The sequence below is a fragment of the Macaca nemestrina genome, chromosome 5, assembly GCF_043159975.1.
Source record: "Macaca nemestrina isolate mMacNem1 chromosome 5, mMacNem.hap1, whole genome shotgun sequence".
NCBI classification, from domain to species: Eukaryota; Metazoa; Chordata; class Mammalia; order Primates; family Cercopithecidae; genus Macaca; species Macaca nemestrina.
Window position 1 is genome coordinate 69,044,582 of NC_092129.1, and position 16,799 is coordinate 69,061,380.

General features: G+C 46.2%; 1 protein-coding gene across 9 annotated transcripts; it reads right to left on the reverse strand.

The window, feature by feature from the left end:
• Positions 1-1,424: 1,424 nt before the first annotated feature.
• LOC105489023 (retinoic acid early transcript 1E-like) lies at positions 1,425-16,280 on the reverse strand. 9 transcript variants are annotated; one of them, XM_071096582.1, is made up of 7 exons: positions 16,195-16,280; positions 14,058-14,240; positions 13,089-13,303; positions 12,153-12,413; positions 11,617-11,892; positions 4,078-4,355; positions 1,431-2,372 (listed from the first exon to the last, which is right to left on the reverse strand). In XM_071096582.1, exons 3-7 carry the CDS (start codon positions 13,162-13,164, stop codon positions 2,316-2,318), a joined length of 948 nt encoding a protein of 315 aa, XP_070952683.1. In that variant the 5' UTR covers positions 13,165-13,303; positions 14,058-14,240; positions 16,195-16,280; the 3' UTR covers positions 1,431-2,315. The 9 variants fall into 9 exon arrangements, with proteins under 9 accessions (XP_070952679.1, XP_070952687.1, XP_070952683.1 ...); XM_071096579.1 differs by having other exon boundaries at positions 14,058-14,272; positions 16,195-16,274; XM_071096581.1 differs by having other exon boundaries at positions 13,089-14,272; positions 16,195-16,274.
• Between the last annotated feature and the right edge of the window lie 519 nt (positions 16,281-16,799).

The following is a 16,799-nucleotide window of genomic DNA, read 5'->3' on the forward strand; positions in this document are numbered from 1 at the left end:
AGCCAAGGCACTGAAGGAGAGGTGGGTGAAAGAGGCGAGGACAGTGATGAAGAGGGGCAGGGCGTGTGGGTCTCCCCAGAAGTCCATGGTCCCCACAAGGAGGGCCAGCCGCAGCAGCAGCAGCTGAACCGCATGCGGAAGTAGAAGCGCCAGGTCCGATGCAGTGGCCGGTAGCCCGCGTAGATGTACAGCTTCCAGAAAAGCGGCGGTACCTTGGCTCTGTCCATGGTGAAGACAGGCTCGGGCTGCAGAGATGGCTGAGGCTCCTGGATGGCCTGCCGCAGACTGGGCAGGAGGTGGCTGAGCTCCTGGGCCATGGCCATAGCTGTGGGCCTGGGCAGGGAGCTGGGAGACAGAGGCCAGAGCACAGTCAGGGGCCTGGTGTCCTCACCCCCACGAGCAGCAGCTGGGGGGCTCCGATGCCCAGATCTTACTCCCTCCTCCCTGACGGCCTCGTCTTTACACTGGGTTTAAGAACAGAAGACTCATCCCATGGAATTCCTCATCTCTGACCTCGGGACAGCAAGAATCCCTGATGTGTCCCAGGTACCTAGAACAGTGCCTGACACATAGTAGGTGCCCAATAAGTGTTTGAGGAATGTATTAAAAGCAAACAAACAAACAAACAAACAAAAAAACAACAACCAAAAAAAAAACTTCTGGATAGGCCAAGGGGTGTGACACCATCAGAGCACAGGCGACTTCGAAGACATTGCCGCCCCGGCCGTGGTGCTTTTCCAGCATTCTTTCAATCAACATGAGTCTGAAATTTACATGGCTAATCATGTGCTAGGGTTGTCCTTCTTGAACAGGTTGTAGGAGTTCAGAGCTGTAATGGTTAGAGGGTGGTGAAAGGATTTCTTATACCACACCTTGTGTGTTATCTGGGAGTAAATGCTGCAGCCGCAAGTGCCACCAGCAAGTCTTCTCAGGGTGAACGGGAAAAGGGGATGGAACCTTGCTGAGCTAAGTCATGCTAAACGCAGACAGCAAACAAACTTTCCATCAAAGGGCTGGGAGAACCCTGGGGTGGATGGCGAGGAGACAATACCCCAGGCAGGTGTTCCAGATCTTGGACCTTGCCCCTCCTCAGGAGTTGTTTGCTTCGTCCCTCCTCTCACTGCACGTTTGTGCTGCCAGCCCTGCTGTGTAGTGTGGGGGCTCAAGACTAAGGCAGTGCACCATTTCTATGGAGGGAGATGGATCGAGGAGGGGGCTTGGGTGAGACCCATGGCTCACCTCTCTCAAGTCCTTACCAGACTAAGACATCCTCAAGGGCCAGAGACCAGCCTGCCACTCACCTTTTTGCCACCTGATGTTGAAGGGGGCCAGCCCCTCCACACCTGTGGGTATATCTCGTCAGGTGAGACAAGAGACTGAGAAAAGAAATGACACAGAGACAAAGTATAGAGAAAGAACAGTGGGCCCGGGGGACCGCACCAGCACGGGTCTCTGAGTTCCCTCAGTATTTATTGATTAGTATTTTCACTCTCAGCAAGAGGAATGCGGAAGGAGAGCAGGGTGATAGTAGGGAGAAGGTCAGCAAGGAAACATGTGAGCAAAGGAATCTGTGTCACAAATAAGTTCAAGGGAAGGTACTATGCTTGGATGTGCACATAGGCCAGATTTATGCTTCTCTCCACCCAAACATCTCAGTGGAGTAAAGCATAACAAAGCAGCATTGCTGCCAACATGTCTCACCTCCTGCCATAGGGTGGTTTTTCTCCTATCTCGGAATAGAACAAATGTACAATCGGATTTTATACCGAGACATTCCATTCCCAGGGTCAGGCAGGAGACAGTGGCCTTCCTCTATCTCAACTGCAAGAGGCTTTCCTCTTTTACTAATCCTCCTCAGCACAGACCCTTCATGGGTGTCGGACTGGGGGACGGTCAGGTCTTTCCCATGCCATGAAGCCATATCTCAGGCTATCACATGGGGAGAAACCTTGGACAACACCTGGCTTTCCAGGGCAGAGGTCCCTGCGGCTTTTCACAGTGCATTGTGCCCCTGGTTTATCCAGACTGGAGAATGGCGATGACTTTTACCAAGCATACTGCCTGTAAACATTTTGTTAGCAAGGCACAGCCCTAGATCCCTTAAACCTTGATTCCATACAACACAGGTTTCTGTGAGCTCAAGGTTGGGGCAAAGTTACAGATTAACAGCATCTCAGGGCAAAGCAGTTGTTCAGGGTAAAGGTCAAACGGAGTTTCTTATGTCTTCCTTTTCTACATAGACACAATCACAGTCTGATCGCTCTTTCTTTTCCCTACATATCCCCCTTTTCTTTTTGACAAAACCACCATCGTCATCATGGCCCGTTCTCACTGGTCGCTGTCTCTTCGGAGCTGCTGGATACACTGGCAGACTAACAACAGACAGAACAGACATACAATGATTAATATGAAATTTATAATAGTGGAACTTCGATAGTTTTAACCCACGTGACCGCGTTAAGATTTGCGAGGCCATTAGCAGCTTTCATAATTGCCTCAGTTTCTGGCACCAGATTTAAATGGGCTTTAGATGCCTCAAAAATTTCTTTTTTTAATTTTGAAATACCTAAAGTAAGATTATCTTTTCTTCCTTGTAGATGGTGTCTAACCATGTCCCAGTGATGCTCAGACTCATTATAGGCTTGGGGTATAATACAAAAATCTGACGTGTTCCAGTCACACTGTAACTGAAAATGACGTTCCAAGCCCATGAGCCTTCTCCCATCCAAATGACAGCTGGTCTAAGATCATTAATTTGGTTTGCCAATTTTTGATCTATTTGGGTCTGAAAATTCCACAATTTTGAGGAATTCTTTTGCCAATTATTTACATATTCTGCAGTTTGAACACAGCAGTGTAAAGCAATTCCAGCAGCCGCAGCAGTAGCTGTGACTGCAATAAGACCCATAATCACTGCAATCAAAGTAAAAATGAATCTTTTGGATCTAGTTAGAATTCCTTTTAATACTTCCGTTAAAATATGGACGGATGGGGAAGCCTCTCCCACGGTCAGTCCATGGACACAGGGATCCACACGCCCTCTCTTGCCCTCACTAGTAGAATACGGTGCTGCCAATCAAAAGTCGAATCAATGCAAGTAAACAATCTACAGTTTTCACAGGTTATAGTTTGGGAATCTGGTTTAATAACTATGTTTCCTACAGCTAACATATACGGAGGTTTTACACAACCTTGCAAAGGAATTGTCAGATTGGAATTTAGGTTAATAGTATAATATGGCTTAGGATCTCTTGTTCCTATAGCTTGATTTCCAGACCAAATTCTAATGTGGTGCGAGGCCACAGTAAACTTCCATAATTCTGGATGTTCAGGACCAGTAACAGGACTAACTAACTTTGGTCGAGGTGATGAGATTCCCTTTTCACTCCATTTCCATGGATAGGGTGATTCTAACCTTCTATAAACCTGGTCCAGCCTTTCAGTTAAATCACTATCATAGTCCTGATTAGTGGGCCAGACGGATGGGGCCTGTGAACATGAGTGGGTCTGGCCCGTACAATCATAATATAATTGGCCTCGAGGGGCCCGGTCCATAATAGTTCCAAATTCATTGTTTTGTAATACCACCGCAGTATCAGCCACACATTCTTCCCAAACTAAGACTTCTGGGCCTTTAGATCCTTTGGGAATTTCCTTGGGGCAAGGCTTCCCCTTAGGCCTAATTTTTAATGATCTTTGATAAGAAGAATCCTGTAAATTATTTATCTGTGGCCCGAGTGACATTCCACTTACCATGTGATAAGTAAATCTACTGGTGGCACTGACGGTAGGTGCTTCTACCAACCAATTCTGGGTTGTAGGCATTAAATATCCTGGTACCTTCTCTAGGCAAATAGGAGGATAATAATACCCAATAGAAATATTCATCATTCCTTCTTCTTCAGGTTGGGCAGGGCCACGATCACCTGTGGGGCCTGGTGCCCATGCACTATTATTAACATATACTTCAATAGGATTATCCATCCAAGTGACTGCCTGAATTAAGGGCGGGAAAGGCACATAGGCCCAGTAAGTGTAATTAGCTGCAGCTGCTCTGGCAGTCACAGGCAGACTTACCACCATTGATACAATCATCAAAGCTGCCAGCAGCATGTTCTCTGGAGTGTGTGTGACCCTTGTTTTCTTCAGGCTTTTTTCAGCTAACTGTGTCAGCTTCTTTAGTTGGCCCCAGGTCGGCGGCTCCACTTCCTTGGTGGATGGCAACTTCATTTGTTCTTCTGATATCACCATTTTGTTCACCTGGCGAGTTGATGATGCTCTATTGCGGGTTTTCTGTCTCCGCGGAGGCACTTTTCTTTGCATCTCCGATGGGTTCATTGTAGAACTTCGAATGTCTAGTGGGCATCCAAACAGGAAGCTGATTTTCTCCTGGTGAAACACAAGCAAAGCCTCTCCCCCATGTTATCACCTTCCCTATTTCCCATGTCTTATTTTTGATGTCTTTCCACCAAATCAGTTTTCCTTCATGTGGGCTGTTCTTTTTACCAGTAAAATGTTCTGCAGAAGTAGTGGTCTGATTTCTATAAATGTTTAAAAAATTTAAAATATAGAGTGCTGGATTAAGTTGCATCTGGGGAGTGTTATACTCCCTGCTGTCTTTTTCCTTTTTTCATTTAACCAATTGACCTTTGAGTGTTCTGTTAGTTCTTTCAATTATGGCCTGTCCTTGGGAATTATAAGCGATTCCTATTGTATGTGTAATTTTCCATAGATTTAAGAATTTTTGAAATGTTTGACTATAGTATACTGGCCCATTATCTGCTTTAATTTTTTCTGGAACTCCCATGACAGCAAAACAAGATAATAAATGTCTTTTAATATGGGAAGTACTTTCTCCTGTCTGGCAGGTTGCCCATACAAAATGTGAATAAGTATCAACTGTCACATGGACAAATGATAATTTTCCAAATGAAGGTACATGTGTGACATGCATTTGCCTAGCACATTAGGACATAGACCTCTGGGATTAACTTCTGCCTCCTGAGTGGGCAGGTGTAGGACTTGACACTGAGTGCAATGTTGTACAATGTTTTTTGCCTGTTTTAATGTGATATCAAATCTATTTTTTAGTCCTGTTGCATTTACATGAGTCAGGGCGTGAAGTTCTTGTGCTTCCGTGAAGGCGGGTGACACCAGCAAGTCAGCTTGTTCATTTGCTTTAAAGGCCCTGGTGAATTAGTATGTGCTCGAACATGAGTAATATAAAATGGGAAATTTCTTTTTCTTACAGTTTGTTGTAACAAATTAAACAGCTGGTTTAACTGATCATACTATATTTGATTAGGGCTGTCTCAACATCCTTTGTAGCCTATACTACATATGCAGAATCTGATACAATGTTAATAGGCTGATTAAAATCTTGTAACACTGAAATGACAGCAACCAAACATTGAATTTCAATGACTCGTTCTTTTGGCCTGATGTAAGCCGTGTTTCCATTGCTGGGTGCATTTCCAATGCACCGTCAGAGCATTTTCTAAAGGTTTATGTCTAGTAATTTTAGGTAAAATCCAAGTAGTCAATTTTAAAAACTGGAAGATTTTTGTTTTTGGGTAATGAATGTCAATAATTCCCACAAAGTCAGCAAGACCAATCTGCCATGCAGTAGAATTGATAAAGGCTTGTCTAACCTGTTCCTTGTGTAAAGGAACAATGATTTTTATCTGGGTCACTTCCATACAATTTTACTATTCGTAATCTTGCCTGACCAAGTAATGTAGCCAATTGATCCAAGTACAATGTAAAAGTCTTAATCGTACTGTGAGGAAGGATCACTCCACAAGACAATAATGCCTGTTGGAGAATGTGCAGTAGCAAAAATCAAAAGTTGGAGGGGGGCTAAGTGATCTATTCGATTTACTTCTGCTGACCGAATTTTTTCTTCAACGAATTCAATTTCTTTAGTTGCCTCTGGAGTTAATGCTCTTTTGCTATTCAATTCTGGACCCCCCTCCCAAGATAGAGAACAAAGTTGACATGGCATAAGTAGGGATGCGTAGAGTTGACCAAATCCAATTAATATCTCTTAGCAATTTTTGAAAGTTATTTAATGTTTTTAATGTGTCTTTTCTTATATCTATTTTTTGTGGTTTAATTTTCCTTTCCTCTACCTGTATTCCCAAGTAATGGAAAGGAGCAGAGGTTTGAATCTTATCAGATGTTATCGTCAGTCCTGCATTTGCCACCTCTGTCTGCAGAAATGTGTAACGGTCAATTAATTTGTCTCTCGTTTCTGCAGCACACGGAATATCATCAACATAATGAATGATATGACAGTCTGAAAACTTGTCTCTAACTGGTTGAAGAGCTTGAGCTACAAAACTCTGATAAATAGTCGGACTATTTAGCATTCCCTGAGGCAACACTTTCCACTGACACCTGGTGGCTGGTCCTTTATTATTTATAGCTAATATAGTAAAAACAAATTTTTCAAAATCCTGTTTTTCCAGAGGAATGGTAAAAAAGCAATCCTTCAGATCAGTAATAATGAAAGGCCAGTCTTTGGGGATCATGACCGGAGAGGGCAATCCCGCTTAGAGAGCCTCCATGGGTTGAATTATGGCATTAACAGCTCTTAAGTCGGTCAGCATGCGCCGTCTGCTGGAATTTTTCTGAATTGCAAACACAGGAGACTTCCAAGGCGAAAATGAAGGCTCAGTATGTCTCTTTTCTAATTGTTCCTTTGCCAATAAGTGTAAAGCCTCCAGCTTTTGTTTTGGTAGCAACCACTGATTTACCCATACAGGTTTTTCTGTTTTCCAAGTTAATGGAATGGGTTTTGGAGGCTCTACAGTGGCCACTCCTAAAAAGGATACCCTACTCCTTTTCTTTCTTGAGTTCCCTCAGCCTCAATTGGGACTTTAATGCCATCTCCATTCTTCCCTAGTCCTTTGCCAGGGAGATATCCCATTTTAGTCATGACTTTTTGTCTCGTGGGGCTGTATAGGGAGGCTGAGATAGTAATCTCTGTGTGCCATCGTTGTAACACGTCTCGGCCCCATAAATTAATTGGAATAGAAGTGATCACAGGTTGAACTGTACTCTCTTGATTATGAGGTCCTAGACAATGTAAAATCATGGCACTTTGATACACTTCTGAGGCGGTGCCCACACTGACAAATCCTGTAACAGGCTTTTGTTTAGGCCAATTTTTTGGCCATTGATTAAAGGTGATGATAGAAACATCAGCCCTGGTATCCACTACTCCTTCAAACTGCTTTCCCTGAATAGTGACTGTACGCACAGGTCTGTTCTCTGAGACCTGACTAGCCCAATAAGCGGCTTTTCCAGCAGGGTTGGTACTTCCAAACCCTCCTGTTCTTTCTGGTTTGTTTTCTCCAATTTTAATATAAGGCAAAAGCAGTAAGTGAGCAATTCTATCTCCTGGATTGGCACTCCGGGGAACAGCTGATCACTAACTGAATTTCTCCTTTGTAATCTGAATCAATTACCCCAGTATGAATTTGGACTCCCTTCAAATTTAGACTTGATCTCCCTAAAATAAGGCCTACCGTCCCTTCTGGCAGCGGGCCTTATACCCTTGTAGGAATCTTTTGCGGGGGCTCTCCAGGAAGTAAAGAAACTATTTGAGTGGAACATAGATCTGCTGCGCTGCCTGCTGCAGTGGGGGACAGCTGCTGTATTGTTGTAATTGGCTGACTCCCTGAAGTAGTGGTATTTCCTGTGGGGGTTGCTGTCCCTGAAAACCCGGAGGAACAAACGGCTGAATTGGGAATGCCCCAGTTTGTTGCGGGACCGCGGTGCCTGAGGCTGGCCCCTCTTCCCGTTTCCCAACAATGGTTGCCGATTTTTATCAAATTTAGAATGACATTGATTAGCCCAATGTTTTCCTTTTCCACATCTTGGACACAGGCCGGGTGGCTCTTTATTTTTACTCTGTTTATTTAAGACTGCGCAATTCTTTTTTAGATGGCCGATTTGACCACAATTATAACATTTTCCCCTAAGTGTTCTAACTTGTCCTCCTAAAGCATTACTTGGGCCATTAGCATTGCCTTATGCATAGCTCCTCCAATCCCATCACAAACCTTCACATATTCTGTAATTACATCAACTCCTGCTGGAACTTTTCCTTTTAATGGCTTTATGGCCAATTGACATTCTGGATTTGCATTTTCATAGGCCATTATTTCCACAATCACTTTTCAGGCATTATCTTCTGTAATAGATTTTTTGAGTGGCATCTTGCAACCTTGCCACAAAGTCTGGATATGGCTCTTTAGAGCCTTGTCTAATTGAACTAAAAGAAAGGTAGGTGCTTCCTGGGTCCTGAATTTTTCCCCAGGCCCCGAGGCAAATAGCCCTTAGTTGTTCAATAGCCTCATTCTGCATCACTGATTGTTGGTTAATGGTGCTCCAATTTGGACCTGTTCCTAGCAATTGGTCTGCATCTATATTAACAGCAGGATAAGTAGTCTGATTTTTTTGTACCTGTTCTTGTACTCCATCAGTCCACGAGGTTTCTAACTGTAGAAACTGAGAGGGTGAAAGGGAAGATTTAGCCAAATTTTCCCAATCATAAGGAATAAGTCTATTTCCATGAGGAAGGGAATCTAATAATGTTATCATATAAGGGGAGTTGGGTTCATATTGTTTAACTCCATCCTTCATACCTTTTAACATTTTCATGGTGAAAGATCCATATCTAGCTTCAGTTCGGACAGATGCTCCTGCTTGACTCCCTTTCCCGGGCCTGTATCCGTATCGGTTGTAAAATTACCGGGATCTGCCATGCCTCAAGATCTCCGTTTTCTGGCTTTATCAATGATTTCATGCAGTGTACCACCTTGTCCACTAGGTGGTGATGTAGGATTAAACACCACTGCCGTGGATTGCGGGCATGGTGCCATGCTATTGGCACGGGACACACTGCTTGAGGTCTGTACTGAATCTCTGGAGGCGACCAATACTGAAACTCGGCTGGCAGCTGGTATGGATAAACTACTGGTGGTTAGGTCTTATTTTCTACCAGCTGATATTGTGGATACTGTATCTGAATCGGCATTGCCGGATTCTATCCTTTAGATAGAATTAGAGATAAAGACTCTATCCTTTTCTACTGATACTCTCTTGGGGTTTGCACTTGTCTAACTTGCATTTCAGGTTGTAACGTTACAGGCATCTGAACCGCGGGAGGAGGAGTTGATGGCCATTGTGGTTTAGGCTCTGATGGCCCCAGTAATTCTGGACTTCCTTCCCCCAGTTTTGGTGATTCAGGATATATTAACTCCTGTAATTGATTATAGTCAACATTTTGCATTGACCGAGCCATTACAGACTCTGCTACATTTTTATAGTGTGAACTTTCCATTCCTTTCTGGGATTCTATCCCTGCCTCTTCTTCAGAATCTATTACACAGCTTTCAGAGGCATCAGAAACTGAAACACTATCTTCTTCTATTTGAAACGGTTCTAAATTTGCTTTAATAATGGCCCAATCATTCCATACTGTAAGTGGGATGATTTTACCTTCCCTACTTGCTTGTTTTAATTCTTTGCCAATTTTTTCCCAATCTGTTGGATCTAAAGTTCTCTGTTCTGGAAACTATGGGCAGAATTGTCCTATTTTTGGAAATAGTGTAATTAGATTTTCTGTAGAAGCTTTAACTCCCCCTTTTCTTAAAAGAATTTTAATGACGCTGAGATAAGAGGCATATTTACTTTCAGTTTGTCCCATTGTTACCCCGGGTTCCTCCTAGCGCACAAGCTTGCCACAAGGCTGACCTGACCGTGGATGTACTCGGGAATCTCGTCGACTGTCCTCAATGCTCACATTCTTAGCGTATCTCCACCCTAGAGAAAGGCACCCACATCGGGCGGCAGATGAAGGGGACCAGCCCCTCCACACCTGTGGGTATATCTTGTCAGGTGGGACAAGAGACTGAGAAAAGAAAAAAGACACAGAGACAAAGAATAGAGAAACAAGAGTGGGCCCAGGGGACCGGCGCTCAGCATACAGAGGACCTGCACCAGCACCAGTCTCTGAGTTCCCTCAGTATTTATTGATTAGTATTTTCACTCTCAGCAAGAGGAATGCGGAAGGAGAGCAGGGTGATAGTGGGGAGAAGGTCAGCAAGGAAACATGTGAGCAAAGGAATCTGTGTCACAAATAAGTTCAAGGGAAGGTACTATGTTTAGATGTGCACATAGGCCAGATTTATGCTTCTCTCCACCCAAACATCTCAGTGGAGTAAAGCATAACAAAGCAGCATTGCTGCCAACATGTCTCACCTCCTGCCATAGGGTGGTTTTTCTCCTATCTCAGAATAGAACAAATGTACAATCGGGTTTTATACTGAGACATTCCATTCCCAGGGTCAGGCAGGAGACAGTGGCCTTCCTCTATCTCAACTGCAAGAGGCTTTCCTCTTTTACTAATCCTCCTCAGCACAGACCCTTCATGGGTGTCGGACTGGGGGACGGTCAGGTCTTTCCCATGCCATGAAGCCATATCTCAGGTTATCACATGGGGAGAAACCTTGGGCGATACCTGGCTTTCCAGGGCAGAGGTCCCTGCGGCTTTTCACAGTGCATTGTGCCCCTGGTTTATCCAGACTGGAGAATGGCGATGACTTTTACCAAGCATACTGCCTGTAAACATTTTGTTAGCAAGGCACAGCCCTAGATCCCTTAAACCTTGATTCCATACAACACAGGTTTCTGTGAGCTCAAGGTTGGGGCAAAGTTACAGATTAACAGCATCTCAGGGCAAAGCAGTTGTTCAGGGTAAAGGTCAAAATGGAGTTTCTTATGTTTTCCCTTTCTACATAGACACGATAGCAGTCTGATCTCTCTTTCTTTTCCCTACATGACGTAGATGAGAAAATTTCCCATTAAGACTGTCAAGATGAATGCCCCCAGGATGAGCCATGTATCTGGTAGGCTAGAGGAAGATCCATGGATATCTGAAGCATTTACTGGTGACACTAAACAACAACAACAACAAAGCACAAGCCCTGTGACACCTAAAAATACGCTTTCCTCAGCCCCTGCTTTCCCCAGGAACACATGGTGCCCCACATAATCACTGGCTCATGTGACAGCCACTCTACCAGACCCTGGGCCATGAAGATGAATGGTGTTGTGCCTTGTCCTTATGGAGCTCAGATATCTGCTGAGAGAGGTAGCAAATGTCCATCTGATTACCACATAATTTCAGATGATTACTGTGGTTAGAACTGTTTGGAGGATGACACAATGGGTCTTGCTCAATTCTGTGTGGGGAATTTCCTAAGAAGTGTCATTAAAGTTGGTGGAAGGGTAATTATAATAGAGGAAGAGAAGGCCTGGATGTTTGCAATGATGCAGATAGACTTGGGACCATTTAGTGGTGGGTCATTGGTGACTGGATCATTAGTTAATGGGAAGGGGTTTCTATACTGAGGAAGAAACAGTGGGAGGTGGGATGGGAAAGGGAGGATGGTGGGAAATCCTCATGGCCGTCACTGACTCTCCAGTGAAGAAGCCCACGGAGAAGTCAATCAAATTTTCTATTGCACACATGCTGACACCCACACAGGGAAGGCTTTTGACCTTTAAAGAGAGCTGCCTCATTCTCCCTCCCGGCTCAGTTACCTGTCAGTTCTGGCATCGCCTCCCGGTGCCCTAAGAATTCCCTGAGCCAGTGATTGCAGTCTCCCATTGAGAGCTTCCTGAAATACTTTTCCAGCCCTCTGTCTTTCTTCCATGTCTCCTTGATCTTACTGGCTTCATGATTAATTACTGTCCAGGTCATGTTCATTGCGTCAAAGAGGAGGCATTTCTCTCCATTGATGGCAAACTGCCAGGACGCACCAGTGCATCGTTCTGCTTCACGCTGACAAAGCATCTCGACCTGCAGAGTGGAAGGACCTGCAATCCAGGCACAAAGCTGTCATCCTCCATTCTTGAGAGGTCCATCATCTTCCAACAGGTCAAGTGTTTCTCTGCATATTTAGGGGCCTGTATTCTTTCTACCTGGACTTGCCCTTTCCCGCCCGTTGGGTCCCATGTGTGTCTATGGTTGGGCCAATGATCAATACACAAATACACCTAAAGCCCCTCCCCACCTGTGCTCTTCCCTCCCTTCTCTTGCTGCCTGCCTCCGTTTCCCCACCCCATTCCACACTTACCACTGGTCTTTATCTGGGGTTTGACGTCAAGAAGGAGCATCCTGAGGTCTCGGCCCACTTCTCCCAGCGTTTGGGTCAATTCTCCCCATGTGCTTGTGGCATTTACCTTCTTCCCCAGGAGACCCAGAGGCTTGACCATGTTGCTGTCACTGTCATACTGAAGGAAAAGATTTTTATTCATGAAGACCTGTGCTTCACACCAGGGCTGTCCAGGTCTGGACCATGATTTTATAGTGAAGTTGAAGCAAAGAGAGTGAGCACCTGTGAGAGAAAGATGCAGGTGAGGTCCAGGACAGGGGAAGAGGCCCATTAGAACCTGCGCGTCTGTGACCCAAGACTCCCTGGACCAGGCCAGGCTGGCAGAGGGGGGCGGTTCCATCCCAGACTCCCTCAACCTTCCGGATCCCTGCTCCCATCTCCCCCTGACTGTCTGGGGTGAGATACTTGATGGTACCAGGGACCCCTGGGGTGTACTTAGTGTTAATGGTGTTAACAGGAGGATTCATGTCACAAATATTTTTAGCAACATCTACCAAGTTCCGAGGCACAAAACAGACAAACCTCTGTGTGACCTCCTGAGACTTAAAATCTAGCTGAACACACAGGACATTCAATAGAAAGGAAAAAGAGGCATTCATCACGGGACACACGCTGAATTCCTCCGGGGTCCCGGGCGTTCAGGAAAGAGTCCTGGAGTAGAAGGTGGGGGGTAGCATTATAGAACTGCCACATGTGAGCCCGTGCCTGGCCTAGGGCCTCCGGCTGGGGTCTCCCATTAACTGGGGGTAACATCCCAGGGTTCCTCTCCCTCACCTCATCATTAAGAGCAGGTACCCGCTTGCTTGAAGCCTGCATGAGACCCCAGTCGCCTATCCCCCACCTTTCTCCCTCCTCCTTCTTGTTCTCAGCCAGGTCTTGAGATCTCAGGACACTCACCAACCATGATCTCCAAGGCTGTTAGTAGCAACAGTAGAAGCAAAAGAAGGCGCACAGGGATACAAGTCAGGGGCATTCTTGGCACATTGTGGAGAGTAACAGGCAGGACGTTGGGCGTGGACACATACACCCTCACTGGTATGGTGAAGAAATGTCCAACAGCGTGGGTGTGGGCACTGCCCAAATTCTTTACCCTGGAACAACTGAGGGCAGGCCTGTAGAGACCCAATTAAAGAACAATTTTGTGAAGGGAGTGTTTTCCAAGTATTCAGAATATAATTGCTTATTGAAAACTGAAAGAAGACATTTAAAAACAAAATTAACTTTGAATAAACTCTCCTCTGCCATCCCCATGGCCCCTGCAAAAAACCCCTCTGGTGTGAGCAGGATGGTTGGAGGTTATGTGAGCTCCTTCTCCCTTCCTCCAATTTCCTCTTCCCTTCTCTTCCTTGCCTCTTTTGCTGTTCCCTTTCTTTCTGGTACCCTCTCCCCATTCCTGTATTTTCTCCCATCTCCTTTCTCCCCTCTCCCATATCCCTAACCCATTCAAACTCTTTTCTCTTAAATGGTTGAGATTTTCTCTTACCAAGCACACCCCAATATTCATTAAACTAGCTGTGAACAGGCAGCAACTGGTCTACCATAACAGATGGGTTTTATAACAGAGCCCAGCCATCCTACTGGGGCTAAGACCTCAAGGAAAGTCAAGTCTATCATTGGGAAAAGTCTTGGGGCTCTCAGTTTTGAATTCTGAAAATTTGTCTTAGAACAAAGTTTTGTGTCATTTTCAAACTTTTCAAGCCACTTTTTGCACAAGGTTTTCTCTAAAAAGTTAGTATTTGTAGTCCTCCTTCCCACCTCACTTTTACACCTCTCCCATTTCATCATCAGACTCCGCTACCTTAGCCAGTTCAGGCTGCCACAACAGAATAGGCTAGGTGGCTGAAACACCAAGCATTTATTTCTCACCGTCCTGGAGGCTGGAAAATCCAAGATTAAGGTGTCAGCAGGTCCGGTATCTGGCGACAGCCCTCTCTTCCTCACCAGACAGCTGTCTTCCTGTTGTATCCTCACACAGTGGGGAGCAGAGAATGACAGCAAGCTCTCCTGTCACCTCTTAATCCCACAGGGCTCCACTTGCATGACTAATGACTTAAATGTCATCACTTTGAGAGTTAGGATTTCTGCATATGAATTTGGAGGGCAGGCAAACATGTGGCGTGTAACATCACCCATATCCATTCCACATCTAGATTCCCTCTGTGTGCCAGGCAGTATGCCAGTTAATTCAAGTGCATGTCAGACTCAGAGGGTGATTTCCTGTGACTCAGATGCTGGGACTCTGGTGATGCCTGGTAAGTGGGTCTGTACCACTGTTCTTTCTTAACTAGATGGAACAGACTTTAAAAAAACTAACCGTGGACTCTGGGCAGGGCTCTCTCTGGGGCTGGGGGGGATAAGGGGTTGTCTGCTCAGAGGACAGTGGGTCAAGGGTTTGAAGGGGTCCAGGGATGCACATTTTTTACACATCCCCTATGTGGTTCTCTGGTTGCTAAGGTTAAAGCACCCCAGTTTTGAGGGTGCACTTCCGCCTCTTGGTCTGGAGAAGGGGTCTCAAATCTGTCCTGAGTGGAGCCTGTTCTGTACACACCCAGGACCTAAGAGTGCACAGAGGGGGACTCAGTGCTACCGCCCTACAAATGTTGCTGCTGTGGGGACACCAACGGGGGTGGGCCAAGGTCGGTGTGTGTGTGTGTCTGTGTGCATGCACGCGTGTGGGTGCATGTGTGTGCATGTGCATGTGTGATATGACCATGGAGTAGCTCCTTGCCAATATTTTCTACAAGTCTGATGAATCACAGGAAGGAGCACACCAGGCCTGTACATGGGTCCTGACATCTGGGATGTAGACCCAACACTGAAGACAAAGAAAGAGCTGCAGACAGGCTGGGAAGGACACACAGAAAGGAGAAAGGGGCCCTTCCACCCTTGTTGTCCTCTGTGGTCCTGAATCCCAGGTTGGCCTGAGCCAACCTGAAGATAGGAAGGAATAGCCATATTCCAACTGCAAAATGTCAGCTTTAGGCAGTGGCTTCCAAACCGAAATGATGGTTACATATGAAGTAGAATTTTTTTTTTTTGAGACCAGGTCTTGCTCTGTTGCCCAGATGGAGTGCAGTGGCATGAGCACAGCTCATTGCAGCCTTGAACTCCCAGGCTCAATCAGTCCTCCCACTTCAGCCTCCAGAATAGCTGGGACTACAGGCGTGAGCCCCCACACCCAGCTAATTTTTAAATTTTTGGTGTAGAGATGGGTCTCATCACATTGCCTTGGCTGATCTTAAACTCCTGGGCTCAAGCAATCCTCCCTACTTAGCCTCTCAAAGTGTTGGGATTACAGGAGTGAGCCACCACACCCGGCTGAAGTGGAGTTTTAATTGACATAAGAAGCAGATGATAAGGAAAGAGGAACCAATAATTACATGTAGTCCCTGGAAGCCCGTTGCTATAAAGAACTTTCAGCCTATAGTCCCAAGAGAGACAAAAGTTTTAAAATGAATTGGACTGCGTTTTTTAATTCCTGAAAATGAGTCACAGCCTTTTTGTGGCAGTGTGTCCTGGGCTTCTAGCTATCCTCTCCCTGCCCAGCTGCCTTGAGATCCCGGCCAATGGTTTCAACACCCAGGCTGGGAATGCCAAGGCCCGGCAGAGCAAGGCTGTGGAAGCCTTGGCATAAGTGGAGGGGATGATCTGAGGGAGAATGGGACAAGAGAAGTCGGAAGGAAGGCGTTATGGCAGGAGAACAAGGAGAAATCCCTGTCCCCCAAATCGGAGAGAGGGGCGATTGGGACTCCAGACTGGCGGGAGGCACGGATCCCTGAGTGTTTGGTGTGGAGGCAGAGGACCCGCAGAGCCACCCCTGTCCTCCATGCCTTATCCAGCGTCCCCGGCCCCACACCCCCAGCAGCTCCCCCAACGCCACTTTTACTTCATTGCCCCTGGTTCTCTCACCACCCGAGCCCCTGCTTTCCTCCTTCACTCCCAAACACACACACGTTCCCTCTGCACTGGTGTTTGGAACACCGACCACCCTCCACCCCACTACCTTGTGCCAGCAGGAGACGTTTGTCCTTCTGCCGTCTCTAGGATGGAGAGGCCTGAGGTGACTGCTTTCTTCCTCAGAGTCTCTGGGCAAACTCTCTGAGGAGCAGAAAACAGTTCAGTCTCCCTGGGCGTGGAGAGGCCGGTCTAGCAGAACACCCGCCCAGCATGCAAACCTGGTGGGGCCACCTGTCAACTGTCACGTGTGAGTGATTCTAGGACAGGGCTCCTCGTCAGGAACTGGGTCCAGTTCAGTACTAGATTCGTCATCAGTAAACAGACCAAGACCAGGCTCAAGTCCCAGCCACGAAATTCTAGAAAGGATTTAATGTAATTTTAGCAGTTGTTGGAGACCAGCATGTAATGGCACACATATGTTTTCCTTAATATGTAGGTGGGGGGCCCCGCCTTTTTTCAGGGTTTAGGGCTCTGCAGGTCCTGGCCTGACTGTGACAGTGGCCCTACCTCGTGTCTGGTGGGTGCTGGCGCCCTCTGTTGCCTGGTTTCTGTGCGAACACGGCACTACCGTCCTGCATTCTGGAGGCCTGGAGCTCCTACCCGCTGAGCTCCTGTTCCCACTGTGTGTCGCTCAACCTTGCTGTTTTCTTT

Coding starts and splice junctions, on each gene's coding strand:
- LOC105489023 (XM_071096578.1), bottom strand. CDS start 12,531: ATGGAACCGCCCCCCTCTGCCAGCCTGGCCTGGTCCAGGGAGTCTTGG. Junction 4,356..11,616: donor GGCGATGCCAGAACTGACAG/GTAACTGAGCCG, acceptor GATGCCCACTAG/ACATTCGAAGTTCTACAATG. Junction 2,373..4,077: donor TGATGATTGTATCAATGGTG/GTAAGTCTGCCT, acceptor GTCTGTTGTTAG/TCTGCCAGTGTATCCAGCAG.